Source organism: Protomyctophum bolini (assembly GCF_963924005.1).
Source record: "Protomyctophum bolini genome assembly, chromosome: 3".
NCBI lineage: Eukaryota > Metazoa > Chordata > Actinopteri > Myctophiformes > Myctophidae > Protomyctophum > Protomyctophum bolini.
This window is the reverse complement of record NC_137864.1, coordinates 23,734,030-23,751,290: the sequence shown is the minus strand read 5'-3', so window position 1 is coordinate 23,751,290 and position 17,261 is coordinate 23,734,030. Positions and strand designations below refer to the sequence as shown.

The 17,261-nt window shown below is 41.1% G+C and overlaps 1 protein-coding gene across 3 annotated transcripts; it reads right to left on the bottom strand.

Annotated features, from left to right (window-relative positions):
- Nucleotides 1-1,217: 1,217 nt before the first annotated feature.
- On the bottom strand, nucleotides 1,218-16,646 carry LOC308313263 (PDZ and LIM domain protein 3-like). Of its 3 annotated transcripts, XM_080760296.1 has the most exons (8): nucleotides 16,506-16,646; nucleotides 15,743-15,904; nucleotides 7,763-7,914; nucleotides 7,059-7,143; nucleotides 6,397-6,584; nucleotides 3,533-3,663; nucleotides 2,757-2,880; nucleotides 1,218-2,552 (listed from the first exon to the last, which is right to left on the bottom strand). In XM_080760296.1, exons 2-8 carry the CDS (start codon nucleotides 15,833-15,835, stop codon nucleotides 2,363-2,365), a joined length of 963 nt encoding a protein of 320 aa, XP_080616422.1. In that variant the 5' UTR covers nucleotides 15,836-15,904; nucleotides 16,506-16,646; the 3' UTR covers nucleotides 1,218-2,362. The 3 variants fall into 3 exon arrangements, with proteins under 3 accessions (XP_080616422.1, XP_080616421.1, XP_080616423.1); XM_080760295.1 differs by lacking the exon at nucleotides 16,506-16,646 and having other exon boundaries at nucleotides 15,743-15,923; XM_080760297.1 differs by lacking the exon at nucleotides 16,506-16,646 and having other exon boundaries at nucleotides 2,757-2,868; nucleotides 15,743-15,923.
- Between the last annotated feature and the right edge of the window lie 615 nt (nucleotides 16,647-17,261).

The window sequence follows — 17,261 nt, the reverse complement described above, 5'->3', positions numbered from 1 at the left end:
GGCTTCGACTTAATGAAGGTCAATGCACAATATCCATAGTAGTTTCCAAGATTCAAACTTATGACCTGACAAGACTAACCTGAGAGGACTGATGGAAAAAGAGTACTGATGCTCTAGCAGCTCCCCCTGCTGACAGAGCCCTGTCAATGCAACAGGAATGACTTTTTCTCAGATTAAAGGGATAGTTCAGAATTTGCCATTAATATAGTGATTGCAACTATTAATTGATTGCGCCCCATGGTGGGAGTTCTGCTCTGGTTTTGGTGAATATTAAGTAGTTCTGGTCATTTTGTGGGGGGCACTACATTAAAAGTAAATTAATCCACAAAACTAGCGTAATTTATATTGTTGACCTATTTCTAAAATATTGGCACAACTTTGACCCCTCTATCACATGGAACTATTTTTTGGGCGTAGTGATATGGACACAAAAAACATAGTTCCGTGTGATAGAGGGGAAAAATACCTAATATTTTAGAAATAGGTCAACAATACAAATTACGCTAGTTTTGTGAATTAATTTACTTTTAATGCGTGACCCCAGTGCCACCCACAAAATGACCGGATCTACTTAATATTTCACCAAAACCATAGTAGAACTCCCACCACGGGACTCGGGCAAACAATTAATTCAGTTGCAACCACTATGGCAAATTGGCAAGTATTTCATACAGCTTAAGTTAAATATTCTGAACTATCCCTTTAATGGTCATTAAGTTCAACGCAATTATATCTACATAATCTACATAAAATATGCAAGAATATCCATAATTTGGTGTGAGCAAGGGAGGGTGGGTTCATCACAGACAGGCAGAGTTGCACCTTATGATGAGAATTCACCTACTTTTGCTTTTAATATGAGAGAATTAGCATAAAGCAAATGTTGAGATCACAAGATTATCGTTAGAAAGCAAAGCTTGTTAAAACAAAAATGATCATCACAAAGAAACGTGATAATGAATTACACAGCCTTTCATATTTGTGTTTGCAATGCTATGGTTAATATAATTAATACATAATGGGGGTGCTGTGTACTGTATTGTGGGTCACTCTTGACTTTTACCATTATGTTATACAGATTGATCTATACCAGAATATAAAGAAAGAGTCATACTGTTTCTATTTCAATTTCTAATTTATTATCATCTCTGGAAGCTACTGTGTCATTAAATGATACAGTAGCACCTTAACATAATAAATACACACTTCACAATACGTGGATTTCATTTATTTATTTGTCAGAGGCTACAATATATCCCAATAGCCTTAATAATGTCTGGATCATATCGCTGGGTTCTTGTCCAATACAAGCAAACGTGGTTCTAAACAGAAATGTCAGCTGGTTTGGATCAAAATAATGTTTATGCTCCGCTGATGTCTTCTGCACTGGAGACAAGAGGCTCTCCTCTTCTCTGTGACCGATAGGACTTGACTGGCAAACAAAACAAAAAAAATTAAATAAAAAGACTGGCGTAATTTTGTAAGATTGGCTTACGGGTCAAAAAACAAGATATGAAAGCTAGCTAAGTGTCGTTGACTCGTTATCCTCCAAAACCACTCCAAGCTTACATGTGCAAAACACAGCATACATACAGTGTAAATAAAAGAACACACCAAAAATTGTGTGTGTGTGTGATTGTGTGTGTGTGTGTGTGTGTGTGTGTGTGTGTGTGTGTGTGTGTGATTGTGTGTGTGTGTGTGTGTGTGTGTGTGTGTGTGTGTGTGTGTGTGTGTGTGTGTGTGTACAACATCAGAGAAGTACAGGAAAGGACAACAAAAATGTATAACCACAGTACCGTAAAACTGGACTGTTTTGATCATGGTGCTTATGTCAAAACATTGAAGGATATCTCAAATACCTGTTCATTAAGTAATTCATAGGGAAGGAAACAAAACGTGTTATGTTATGTTATGTACTAGGGAGAATTGCTAAAGATAATTGGCTAAATGTTGTTTTTTATCTCAGCTATTATAGGCAGTTTTTCTTTCTGGAGAAGATGATGTTTCATATTATGGAGAATTAAGAAGATTCTCATGTTATTTTCTTTATATCTAATTTAAGCTATAATTGCTTGTATTTTCAATGTACTTATCTGTGTTAATAAGTTCATGCATGATCCAGTTTCATCTGATTTCACTTTCACCATATTGTAAGCTTCTTATCAGTGCTGTGCTTCTTGTGCAGATCCAAATAAAATAATTGAAGTGTGTGTGTGTGTGTGTGTGTGTGTGTGTGTGTGTGTGTGTGTGTGTGTGTGTGTGTGTGTGCGTGTGCGTGCGTGCGGGTGGGTGTTTGCATGTTTGTGGCTATGTGATTCAAGTCCTGTGTATATGATTGTTATGTTATGTTCAGAGGGGGCTTTTATGCAGAAGTGTAGGTGGTGATGAGATCGTGTCCTTCGGGTGGCCTCGTCCTGGCTCGGGCATGAGCCTCGCAGTACAGCTGACCCTCCACAAAGAAATAGCCTTGCTGTTTCAGGTTGACGTCGCAGTCGGAACACACAAAGCACCCTGGGTGGCGATATTTATCCCTCGCTTTCACAACCGTCCCCCTTTTAGCACAAAGAGATGGAGAAACAGATAGATCCAGATTCTATTATTTTCCAAATAACGGCAAATGTTTCGTGCAAACATTAAGTATAAGTTATAGCCTCAATGAGTATTTAATTTAGATAATGGGTTAGATAATGAGATACTGTAACATTACATGCCATAACGTAACACTCATAGGCTACAGCTTTGTGTACTGTACTTACACAATGCCATTGCCACATTTGTCACAGACTGGCAGCTTCTGTAGGTTGCCCGTAGGAGTAGTAGGCTTGGTTGTTGGGGCCCTCACTGTCTTTGTCAATATTGGCCGAGTACCTGCAGGAAAAACTGCTGAGCTTTAGTTATTAAATGCAACAGCACAAGCAAACGATAAGGCTCAGAATTATAAATAATAGAGATTAATAGGCCTGCTAGTGGTTACCTAAGAGTGAAATTCAAGAAAAAGAGCTAACTGTGCAGGAGCATTATGTGTTTGTTCGTTACATGGTTTGTCAGTAGGCCCATGATTATTATTACATTCATAGCATACATTTGTTTGCATTTTATAGCAATAAGAATGGAAACAAATTGAGTAGGTGCTAGCCCCTTCATAGCACTGCTACAAAATACAGTAAAATTATTTTGGTGGCCATTCCTCCAGTGGCCAGTAATAACCTCAAAGCGGTTTTGAACGATTTTATAAGAACCTTAGGTTGTACAAAAAGCTGTTTGGAGATGCTAACTAGAAATGAAATAATGTGTCAGATCTGTCTAATCGTAAAACCTTGGCCATTGCGTCTTGGCTTACATCTTGGCGGAAATTGTGTAATGCTCTCTTTATTCTTTTTGTCATTTTCGTTGTTAAATTTGTTTTTCTTTCCCTTTACTGTTTTCTGTATGCTTTTTTTTAAACCTGATCTACAGCTGCACATTGGTTGACCACATGGTCATTGTAAATGTGCTTTATAAATAAAGTTTGAGTTGTGAGAGATGTGCTTACCGTCACTCTCAACAAAGTCCTGCAGAGCTTTAAAGGAGCCAGACTGACGAGGCTCCAGGGGTTCCCCCTCTTCGTTTTTCTGGAGCATCCGGTACACATCAGAGTCCTCAATGGAGGTCAAGGTCCTGGGACTGAAGGACATGGGACACATATAAACACACAATAAATTAAGGAATGTAACGCAAGCACATCTATACTCGGGTGAACAGGTGCAGGACGAACAGAAGATCAGCATAAAAACTAAAATAGCGTCCGCAGACTCCACACACTGCTGTTAGTTCACGCGGTTTATTGCAGATTAACACTTCAATCCCTAAGGGGTCTTCATCGGGATCATCAGGTACTCGATGAAGAACCTTTAGGGATTTAAATGTTTATCTGTCATCTTCAATAGACAGTGGGAGCTAACGTGTGCAGCACAGTATAAAAACAATACAGTGAATGAACATACAAATATAAGAAGGGAAAAGTGATAGGCTGAAGCAAAAAAGCCCAAGGGGCTTCTACGAGGCCTAGATGTAAAACACAATGAAACATTGTACAAGAAATATAGAATGTCTAGAATACATGAATAGAATACTTGGTTATCTTCACGATTAGAGAAAAGAAGAGATGATACAAAGAAATATAATTAAGTGATCTGGTCAATTAAGTGGGTCCTAAACTTATGTTTGAAATTATTGAATGAAGTAGAATTAGATGAGATTGCTGTATAGGTGTTCCATAGCTGGGACCCTATGTATCTGATGGACAACTGACACAGACCAGTACGGAACAATGGGAGATGTAAATGATTTGCCTGTCTCGTATTGAAGTGGTGCACATCTGCACACAACTGGAAAAGGTATTTACATGGCAAAGGAGATGAAACTACAAAGTAACTAGTAGTTACAAAGTAACTAGTTACTAGTTACAAAGTAACTAGTTACTGTAACTACACTACTTTGGTCGGTAACGAGTAATATAAGGACACTACTATACCTAATTGATTAATCACATTTCAGTTACTGGTCTGGTCGCTTTGGGCTTTCCTAGAACCTGTGGTACATGTACCACTGGTAGTACTTGAGCCCCCTCTGGTGGTTTGATTGATTGAATAATTTAGTAGAAGTTTTGTTTCATGACGTTTCATGCCTTGTGTATGTCCTCCTTATTAGGATTATAAAGATTTGTTAAGTGACAATGACAAATGCTGAGTGGATTATGAACAAGCCATACAATGTCAAATGACATGTATTGCCTCCCTGGCCAAGACCACCCAAGAAGACACAGGTATTTTGTCCGAATAGTCACGTTCAAGCATCAATGATGCAACAGCTTGTGCAGTCTTTAGTAGTGCACTGCCCGGGGTGTCTGTACGTGGTTATTGTAGGCCCCGATCACCCCCGATCAGCCTGCTGTGCTAGAGACTAAACAGATGCTAACGAGTTCACAGCCTTAAAAGGAAAATAGGGATAAAATATGAGCAAGGCAAGTGAAAGAGACACACAGGAGAGTACACACTGAGGAGGAGGAGGAGGAGAAGAAGAGAGGATGTTGATGTTAGCTCTGGCATTCGACGTGCAAAGTATAAAACAGTAAAACATATCACGCAAACTAAACAGTAAAACCAATGTTAATTTGAGGATTTTACTGTGTATAGAAGAAATGTGTATTATAAACACACATACTGTACAGTATATGGACTCACACTGAAACACTGGTCCTGTTTAACTATTGTACCTATTGTGTCTATCAAAACTATGGCTGCTCAGACTTTGGCTGTGTATCATCAGCTAATGATGTGACCCAAGACCCGGGGCCTGTTTAAGCTATGAAAAGACATTCCCCATATTCCATATTCTGTCACGCACGCACGCACGCATGCACGCACGCACGCACGCACGCACACACACACACACACACACACAATTTACAATTTACAATTTAGGCATTTAGCAGACGCTCTTAATCCAGAGCGACTTACATTAAGCAAAAACAAAAGCATGGGAATACATTACATAAAAACATTCATCATGAAACATGCGTAAGCTAAGAAAGTAACAGTGGAATATCTATATAATGAAATTTATACGTATAAACTTTACATATATACTACTATGCTATACATATGTACTATGGCGTGCTATGACTATATACAATGCGATTCTAGTGCTGTCTACATAACATGCTATAAGTCTGTTTCAAATGCTATCTAAGTCTACAGAAGTGCTATCTAGGGTAGAGTAAGTGCTATGGGCCATGATGGAGTCTGAAAACACACACACACACACACACACACACACACACACACACACACACACACACACACACACCTTTAACACAGTGAATCTGTGGATCTGTGTGCGTAGTGAACAGGTGGAACAAGTAAGTCCTACTGATTCCCAATGGAGTTGTGCTCAAAACCAGGGCGTGATTGGTGGAGAGACACCCCTATAAACATTGTGGTGTGCTCTTTTTGGTTTACTCAACATTCTGCTTACAGTATGTGCAATTTCAAAACATGTCATAACCTATCCACCACAGCTTGGTCTGCATAGTCTGCTTTATCTATGCATTTATGCAATGCATAGTGACTACACTATAATGCATTATAACAGTGATTATAATACATTAAAAGATTATTATTATGTATTACAACTATGATAATTTTAACACACTATGATCCTTGCAAAAGGTGTCCAGCAATTAATAATTTTTATATAAGACATTATATAATGTTTTCACTGTTGTTTATAAGTTCTTATAACTAATATACGGTGCTATAAGCAGATTATTATAATGCACTATATAGTATAGTATGCTTATAATGAATTATAGACATGGGATGCAGAGCAAGTGGTAGTGCACAGTGACGCTGTCACCTCGAGGGCTTGTCTTGGACCAGGCCGCGGATCTGGCCGTGCATGGCGTCCTGGATGTTGCCTGAGGAGTAGAGGCCTATGGGGGTGTTGTACGCACTACTGACGACCTGCCGCTTGTCATCGATGTTCGCTGCTGCAACGAATGGCTGGGCCTTGCGGTTGTGAGCTGTACCAATAGGTCTGCACTCCTGGAAGGATCGAGGCAGGGAAACCGGAGAAGATTATCAAGTTAGGCAATTAGTGAGCGAGGGGACATCTATGTATTAGTAAGGCCTTACTATAAGTTTGTATGATAATAGGGGAAATCCTTGACATTTTCTGACAATATAATGAGGACATGCTCAAAATAGTGACATCAGTTTGAAAGTGACTACCTTTTAATTAACCTGTCTATAATCAGTTTGGAAACGTGTGGCAGCTAGGAAGTAATGACACATACACACACACGCACGCACATGCAAGTGCATGCACGCCGCACGCATGTACATGCATGCACGCACACACGCACACGCACACGCACACACACACGCACACGCACACACACGCGCACACACACACACACACACACACACACACACACGCACACGCACACGCACGCGCACACACACACACACACACACACACACACACACACACACACACACACACACACACAGGTCTACCTGCGGCTCTGCTTCCAGGTTGATTTTGAATGGGTGGGCTTTACCCTCTTCTGTGACTTTAGGTGACCACAGTCTGGCTTCATTCCTGGGAACAGATGGTGGTCAGATGGTCTGATGGAATATTTATGTCAAATTGCTGTGTGTGTGTGTGTGTGTGTGTGTGTGTGTGTGTGTGTGTGCGTGCGTGCGTGCGTGCGTGCGTGCGTGCGTGCGTGCGTGCGTGCGTGCGTGCGTGCGTGCGTGCGTGCGTTTGTGTCTGTCTGTGAGCCGTTATCTGCTATATTAGTTTATTTTTTATGACGTATATCTCCCCCTTTGGTGGTTGTGATTGTAGTTATAATAGAAACGTAAATAAAACATCACAGGACATCACAGGTTCTGGAAAGTTACAGGGTATGGAATGTTCTGGGTTACCCTTCATAGTCGAAAAGAGACAAAAGGGAAGGAATGCAAACTCTCCTTTTAATGTACATTAGAACACTCTTCACCACCTGTAAGGCACATAGCCAGATTCAAGCTCAGGATGTAGTCATTATTGGATACTCCCAGGCACCCAAAATATGTAGGATTTGATGACACATTCATAACTGCTTTTCAGGTATTGAGCAAAGATTGTTTACGGACAACAATTTTGATGTATTTAATGATGTCGGCCTGGACATGCATACTACAGTAGCCTATACAACTGTTGTTTGGTGTCTGACCTTTCAACAGTGAGACAAAGTTGGTTTGTGGATTCCTTGATCTTGTTCTGGGCATCACAGTGCATCATGTCTGTGGCTGGCACACCCTCAATGGCCACGATGACATCACCAGGACTCAGGTTGGCTGTGGAGGCCTTACTGCCTGGAGTGATCTGAATGAGAGAAATGAGAGAAGAAAGATGAGTTTCATCTGTCCACATGTGGAGAATCACCTTTGGCTGCACAGCGATAAAATAGATCTACGTTGCAATCTAATCATAGCTGTTTAGATTGGCCACAGAAGAGAGCAAAGGTGAGATTGATTGTTTCAGTGATAGAATCAAAACACATTTTGAGATTTAGGTGATAGTGCTGCTTAACGGTTCAGGGTTATTACAAGTGACCTGTTCACAGAAGAGTAAGTGGCATCGAAATAACCCCTCTACTCTACAACTGTGTCCAGGCCGGAATACTGTACGTTCAACTTTGGCAAGAATAGAAGTAGACAATGTTATGATCAGACAGTGGTGGGTGGTATCTGGACACATAAGCACCCTCCAGAGTCTATTCCAAATCCCTGGTCCAGTCTATATTTACATGTTAAGGACTGCAGAGTTAAGGTACAAGGTTCAAGGTTGTACTTTATTGTTATCGTGTGTACAGGTACATAAGAGTTAAAGCAGCTATAACGTGAATTTTAAAATAGTTTATTATATTAAATATCCTATTGTCTATGTCCCTCAAACTTGTTTCTAATGGTTTGAGCCTCAATCACCACTCTGATATAACCAGTCCATGGCATTTCTTTTTTTGCTTCTGAAGCTGTTTTAGCTGCAGTGCCCTGAGGTGGTGAGGGTGCTGATATGCAACTTATTTAATATTTGAGTCATTATAATACTGATGCTAGATAAACCAATTCCATGCCAGCTTGGAAAATCAAGTGCAAATTTGGAACTGAAGACTGAAGAGAGAGTGATGACATCACAAATACGACCAAATCAGTCGAGCTGTTCCTGAGAGCAATTTCCATAAAAGCCCCTACTGATGAGAAATCCTGAAATCCTCAAAAGGTGTTAGAGTTATGTTATAGGTCCTTTAAACTTATATATATATTTGTATGGCTTCCTTACAGACAATGTAGCGGCCTAGAAAGCATTCTAGGCCGCATTCAAAGCAACAAAAAACACAGCAAGCACAGCAAACAAAGTGCAAGAAAGAGCAATCAAGGAGTAAAGAAATAGCAACATATGTACATGTTTTTTGTTAGGTTACAAAACACATCCGCCTGGGTGACAGCAAAGTGCTGGCGCTTTGGCATGGAGGGGTAAGATCTTTATTTTCGGGCCTCTAGTTTTCGCCGGCTGACAGGCGCGGCTGCACACATAACTTTGGGGCAGGCCCGCCTAGAGTTTAAATGGACAGGTATCAGTCAAAAGGGAGACATCGAAGAGAAAGGATGGATGGGGAAGGATCAACATTATGGAATATCAGAACAGGTCAGCTCCATATATGGAGATCTAAGGGTTTGAGGTTTGAGGTCAGATGTAGAGTTGTTGGCCAATATTGGCATCAGGGTCACCATATATGGGTTTAATATCTCCATCCCTGATGATGTCACGTTATGTCACGTGCTCCATCCCTGATGATGTCACGGCTCTCTCACCCCGACCAACCAACACACACACTGACAGGAAATGCACGATTCCATAGTTAACTGCGACCTTCGGTTGCAATCAAACCATATTAGATTAATCTGTCAGCCTCCTGAGCAATGCTTTTCTAATTTGGTCTGTCCACTTTGTCCATTATGATGGAGCCACTATTTCATCAAGAAGGCATGCGGGTAACTACATCCATCTACCTTCATGGTTCTCTCCGTCTGTGTGTGACCTCTTGTGTTATCTCCATCTCTCTCATTCTCTCCCTCATTTGTCTCACTCTGTGTCTCTGCCTCCGGCCCTTTTCCCTCCCCATCACTCTATGTAATACCCTGTAGACTAGGGTACAGTACTGTATGAATAGTGTACAGCCTGTAAAGCTTTGGTGCACTCTGTTGGTCTGCTCTCCATCACTGACACCTCATTTGGGCCCCTTTCTTGCTTATGTTCCCCTCTGGGATGGTAGAGTAGGGTTTTGCCTCATATACGCAAGGTATGTTTGGTCATTAAGTAGCCTACATTTACATGCACATGAAGTATAATCTATACCTGCCACAGGCCATTCCTTTGCTTTATACTTATGTCTGTTTATCTTAATATCAGTAGTGTCAGAGATTTTCAAAGTAGGACCCAAATGCAAGGGAACTAGGGAAGAAACCAAATACATGACAACAAGACACTCAAGATGAAGAGGGTATTTTACTGAGGACCAAAGTAGCAACCAAACCCAAATGCTCTGTGTTGTGATATGGTCTGAGTGCCTATGCTGTGTACTTGTACTTGTACGTGAGAGCACAATGGATAATGTATTGTGTACTGAATGAACTGTAGCATACTAGCTACTGACACCATCTCATCTCAGACAGCAAGGTCAGCTTGCTGCAGTAAGTTTGTTATGTCTCAAGTGTACGTCATTAGGATCCAGCTATATATGTTCTGTCTGTATAATAAAATCTTGTGAACATCTTAGCGTGATACTGTCTCGTATCATGTTATTGTTCTCCCGGGCCCGTCCGTCTGTCCGCCGCCGGACCAAGGAATAATTCAACCGGGTCACACACCACCCAGCCTACACGCACAATACCGGTCTGTCAGAACCAGACGAGGGTCCAGTACTTAGAAGATTACAACACTCTGGACAGCATGCACCCACAGCTACTGCAAACTGTGACACTGCCAGTGAGCACAGGTGGCAACACTTGTTTAGTTTAAGTAGTGGAGATGACGGGCAGGTGATTGGTCCAGGCTGGATTGGAGGCGAGGCGTAGCAACAGGTAGGTCTCCTCCCATGGCAACAGGACCTACACTGAAAGCTGGTCAGTATTCCTACTCTCCAATCATGGACATGCATAGGTCAAGTATAATATAATATATACACATATATAATACAAAATATGGCTATATTCATACTATTATATTGTACTTCTCTTAACATAATACACTTATGTAACACACCCTAGGCTTCTACTCAATCCTCACATCTTTGCCCATGTAAACACTAGCTTCGATTTTTCGAGTGTCAGGGTTTGTTTACATAAGCAACAGTATAAAAAGATGAAAGTCTGTTTCCAACCAAGACTATAGGCTACTAAAAACTGGCCTCCCATTTTCCATCTGGATAGGCTTTGTGTTACTTCTCAGAACTGGCAGCAAATAAATCAGTTTAAGCCAGGTTAATGGAGGACATGCATTTCAACCTGTGTTGCTGAACTAAACTTTAGGCATTGCCAGAGTAGATAGAGTTACGACATTGAGGGGGCAGAAGACAGCCTGGTCACTTGGTTCATGTACTCGCACGAGCCCATAGACTTCAATGCATTCCGGAAACTTCCGGTTGTCCCCATTCAAGTCTATGTAGAAGAGCATGGTCCCATGAAGTGAACAGAGTTGTCGTAACTCTGTCTTACTCTATGGCTCTGCACAGGGCTTACATCCATTCCAGACACTGCACTGTGCCAGGCTGCCAGTCAGATCCAGGAAGCATCAACTAAGCAGCAACTATTCAATCATCGTCTCCCATCAGGGAGACAGCTCATGACACAGCAGCCTTTAGAAGGAGTGCTGTTATGTAACATGTCTGTCATCCTTGCTCTAGGACTGCTATTGTCAATGTACATGTTTTACACACACACACACACACACACACACACACACACACACACACACACGCACGCACGCACGTACGCACACACGCACGCACACGCGCACACACACACACACACACACACACACACACACACACACACACACACACACACACACACACACACACACACACACACACTTTGCCATGATGTAACTCCAAAGTGGACACGAAATCAGAAATAATTGCTCCAGTGATTAGAAATTGATCATTAAAAATATGCTCCCAAATATGCTTTCACACTCTTTTAGTACATAAACAAACACAAACACAGTTGATTCAGACAATAATATAGAGCATCAACCAAACCTCGTACGTTTTTTTTTCCCAGCACTATGCCACTAAAAATAGCTAAATCAACAAGTTAACATTTTTATTAAACTAAAAACAGTACAAGGTTTGGTGATGCTCTATTGTCTGAATCAACTGTGTTTGTGTTTGTTTACGTTCTAAAAGAGTGACAATGTACAATGTAAGTCAATGAAGAGCAAAATTTGAATGATCAATTTCTAGTCACTGGAGCAATATTTTTTTTATTTCTTGTCCAAATTTGGAGTTACATCATGGCAACCCAAACCTCTACCATGTGGTCTTGCACTTTAACACATTATTTTCTCCATGATGTCAAATGTATATGTTAGCTCTCCTTACAGCCATGTGTTGCCCTGACTGGTATGTTTGCATGTAAACTCAGTCTCTCTCTTGCCTTGGGGACAGGGTAAACATATCTGCTTCCCACCAGCTGACGCCAGCTGACGGTATCCTTAAAGAATATGGATGACGCAGGCAGGCAAGGAAGTGGTTGAATTTAACACGAAGATCCAGAATAAACTGATATTCTGGATGGTCTGAATCACAGGAGAGAGATACCATTGAAGGGAGAGTGCTTCTATTTCAAAAGTCAGGCCCGATGTAATGACGTTCCAAGATATACAACCCTTTAACATGATCTGGGGATGGTTGTATTGCTTTACAAGGCAGAAGTGAGTGACACATTGTACCCCTGTTGCATTGAAGATTGAATTAGGTCATCCGCCTATAAATAAGTGGATGTGTGTGTGTGTGTGTGTGTGTGTGTGTGTGTGTGTGGGGGGGGGGGGGGCTACACTGTCATAGAGGGAGTGTTTTGTTTTAAAGTAATGCAGTTCTTGGACTAACAGTAAAACACCATGGTGTTTCATTCCTAATGTGTCTGTTAGCTATCTCATGTGTCTCATGTGCTTATTCTAGCTGATATGGAAATTCTTTGCTGATACTCCCAGATGGATTCACCAAATATGGTTTCCCTGAAACATCTAATTTACTATGGTTTCACTGAAACATCTACTATAGTTTCACTGAAACATCTACACTACTTTCATTGACTGAAATATCTACTGTGGTTTCGCAGAAATATCCACTACTAATACTATGATATTTCTTGAGTGAAACATATAGCCTACTACCCACTATAGTTTACTTTGTTTTCACTGAAGTAACCAATATCATTTCACAGAAATATCCACTATAGTTTCACTGAAATATCCACTATGACCTTACTGAAAAAAAATCCACTATGACGTTACTGAAATATCTATATGGTTTCACTGAAATATCCATTATGACTTCAGTGAAACATTCATTATAGCTTCAGTGAAACATCCCGTAGTTGTCACCTTTTATGCATAGTATAAAAACATGTTAATAAACAGCCACAATGCAGAGCAGGAGAGTGTCAGTGTCTAACCAAACATGGCAGTGTAGGACTAGTCGGAAGACCCTGAAGGTGCTATGTGCTTGTGTAAAGGCTTGTTATTCCAAGCCAACAACAGCATGTAAGCAAGAGGAATGTGCTAGCCAAATACAGAGTCACACGACATGAAACTTTACGAAGGCTTATTAGATGACATATTTGTCCCTTATTTGGCATTTAAGGAAGGAGGTGAAAGATGAAAGTCAGTCGGTTAGAATATGGTTTTAAGCGGGTTACAGCCATTTCTAACCTTCCTTCATGACTTTCATCTTTCACCCCCCTCCCTGATTTCCCCCTCAGTTGTTTCCAACCCTCTCATCCACTCCAGCCTTCTCTCATCTCTGTTCTCATAATAGGCTGCTTCAGAGTCCTCTAACAGTCTAACAAAACAACAGCTGTGGTTTGTAGCAGTTTGGAGATCAGACCACCAAACACTTTTAGCTGGTTTCTTTCTGATGCCATTTGGCTAAATATAGTATATAGACACACAGACAGAAACCTGCTGATCGACATGCAGGGTAATTGTAAATCCCATCAAAAAGAAGCCTGATTCAAAACACCATGATGTGTGTTAACACACAGACCCACACTAGAGCCATGTGCCCCTCTTATTGAATCGATTTAAAACAAAGTTAATTGTTATATAGTATGCAACTATGCATGCACTCTTATTATGCCCTGTGATTTGCACCATTTGATATTAGCAGTGGTATTTTTAAAGAAAGATATTTAAATGCCCCATTTTATATTTAATTGTCCGACAGTCACAATGCAACATGTATACGCTGTTATTTATTTTTCTATTTTTTAATATATTTGAAACCTTTCGTCTACAATGACGTGCCCAAAATAGGGATGTGAGATTGAAAGTACACGTCTGTCTGTTTAAACATTTATTTATTTTGTAATATATTTAACCAATGACAAGTATTAAGAAGAGCTTGTGACTAAAGAACTACATCGGATCCACTGGACACAGGTTTTTCCTTTTTTCCATTTCCTGAAAATAACCTTTTGGTCACACAAGATTTCCGGCTGACAGCGACGATTTGTAAAGTAGCCTGGGATTACCTTACCATGCCTATACCCACTGCTGAGCTCTAGGCAGATTAATGGCATTATTAGTAACATAGCAGAGAGAGCATCACTGAACAACTGCACAATAGACAGGAGACAAAGAATAGAGCTGAACTCATTCACTCTTAATCCATGCGTATCTGTGTTGACTCAGCTGCAGTGGGTGGATAGTACCTAAGTACATTTAATCAAGTGCTGTGCCTTGAGTGTTTCCGTTTTTCAATACTTTATACTGTACTAATACTCCACTACATGACATCTCAGAGACAAATACATTTTACTCCACTGCAGTTATTTGAGTTAACCTATTAGTTACCTACTAGTTACAGATTGCAGATTATTATTACATGATATTTTATAAGCCTGCTTCAGAAATAGCTGATAACTTGTGAGCTTGTAGATCTGCTTTGTTCCATGTTTTATTTTGTCTTGTACTTTTCAGTGATGTGTCTCAGTTGTTTCACTGTTTTGTACTGTGTATTCTTGCTGTTGTTTTTCCTGTGTTTTAACTATAGTAGCTTTTTATTTTTCCTGTACCTTGCTAAACCGTGCTATATAAATTAAGTGGATAGGATTGGATATGTTTTTGAGGCCAATACTTTTGTACTTTTACTCAAGTTTGAATACATTTTTATGTTGTGGTATCGCTACCCTTAATTACATAAGTAATACTGTAGTAATAATTGAGAATCTTCCACCACTGCTCAGCTGCCATCATTAATGTTGACTGTGTGAAGAGGCACCCTGTGGCTCACCTAAGAGTGCATACCATACAAATAAGGCCTTGTTACACTTGGCCCCGGATCAAATCCAATGTATTTTCAGGTTCAAGTGTCCTTTGCTCAAAACATTTCAAACTTGCCTGTGTGGTACTGTATATGTCTGCATGTGTTTGAGTGTGCACAAATGGCTTTAATGTGTGCCTGTGTGTGTGTGCTGAATGTGAAGTATATAGTGTAAGCTGCTATTTCTATCTAAGCCTCATGCATTTACTGTCACACAACACAGGTGCAGGCCCCCACAAACCTCCATCCTCCCCCCCCCCCACACACACACACACACACACACACACACAGGCGGTCTTCCCAGAAAGCACAGAACCCCACCCCTCCATCCAGGCCCAGCTGCTAGTTCCCTGGGCCTACACCATAGTGTGAATGAGTTAGTAGAGAGCCAAAATAAATAAATATTATTACACGTAGACGTAGCGTTGGTCTTATCGGGCAGTAGACAGGTGAACACAGACGTTAAACAGGGGAAATGAAGAAGGTTCATGTCCTCCCAGTTATGCTTAATGCATTTTGAGAGAGATTTGCTGTACATTTGCTGTAAGATTATATATCCATGTACTGACATCACACACGCACACGCACACTGTCTGGCACACTCACCCGAGAGATGGTCAGTGGCTGGTTGAAATCCTTGCCTCCAACGAGCCGGAAGCCCCATGGGGCCGGGCCGTCCAGAACTACATTAAATGGCATGTCTACCCTCTAAAAGGCTGTCCTGTTCCACTGTGGAGGGCTGTATGTATAAGTGTGTGTCCCTGCACTCTGCGGGGAGTAGAGTTTTAAAAAGCAAGAGAATGAGTCAGTTAAGGAGAGTTTAAACCAGCTGAAGCATCGAAGGGGGTGGAAACTCTGTGAACCCCGCCCCCCCTCCCCCCCAAAGAGTGAGGTCACTGGAGAGAGTTTGGAACTTTGGATGAAGCAGCAGCACTCATTCTCGATCCATCTACCCTGCTGTTCCTGTCACTTCTGTTCTTTCTTGCATTCCTTATTATGGGTTCCCTCCGTATGCTGTTGTTCGTCAAGTTAATTTTAGCTTTTTGGCTGTTGAAGTATGATTACATGTAAGTTGATTATGTAATCATGATTATGTATTTGGCATGTGGAGTGCGGATCGTCCCCCATCTGGTTTTGTGCCAGAGACTATTTATTTTTTGTGTTGTGAGTTTGTAGATCGGCTATTTTTTTACATCCGAAGTATAAAATAGGGCAAACTGGGTGATTGTGATGCTATTTTAACAGATTTTGCGGGGGATCCCATGGACCGTCAAAACCCTAAGTGACACCCACTACTTATCTCAGACAGTTTTGAGTCTTTATTCAGGTCCACTTGTGACTCACGGTGTATGTACAATATATAGCCTACCTGTGTGGGGAGTTCCAACGTGAGCCACAGATATCAGCGCATGTCATCTCTCATCATCCTGGGCAGCTCTGAGACAGGCTGGCCTTCTCTCTTGCTCTGGCGCTTCAGTCCTTATTTGGTCTGGAGGCGCAGTGCAGGTCCCACAGGCACATTCCAGCGTCCATTGATCTGGATGGGACCCAAGGCTCTTTCTTTTAACTCTCTTAACCTTCTCTCTTCCTCTCTCTCCTTTCTCCTATATCCCTCACACTCTGTTTAGAAGATGTGAACTTGATCCAAGATGATAATTCGGTGACCCACGGCCCCTCTCTTTTGAGCCAGTACATCCTCTCTCTCTGAGTCTTTCTCTCTCTCTCTCTCTCTCTCTCTCTCTCTCTCTAAAATGTACCTCTCTTGCTTGCTTGTCTTTTCTGTTCTTTATTTCTCAACATCTTCTTAAAGAAAGGCTTAAAATTCCTTCTAGACAGTGAGAGTAGCCTACTTTATGTTGCCATTATGTAGACGGAGGAGAATGCCAGTTAATATTTTGGCACGCTGGCGGCTCATCCTGGTGTGACACAAGGCAACTCTGACTCCAAACCTTCTTGCTCCACACAGAGTCATTCTGATATCGAGTGCTTGTCGCACAAAGGGTGGACATTTTGGGGCGAAATTATTATACATTTTATTTTTTTATATATAGGCCTATATATTTTTTGTGTGTGGAGAAAGCTAGGAGACCCTTTTGGTCACAATTTCGTGCAAAAGCTTGTAAAC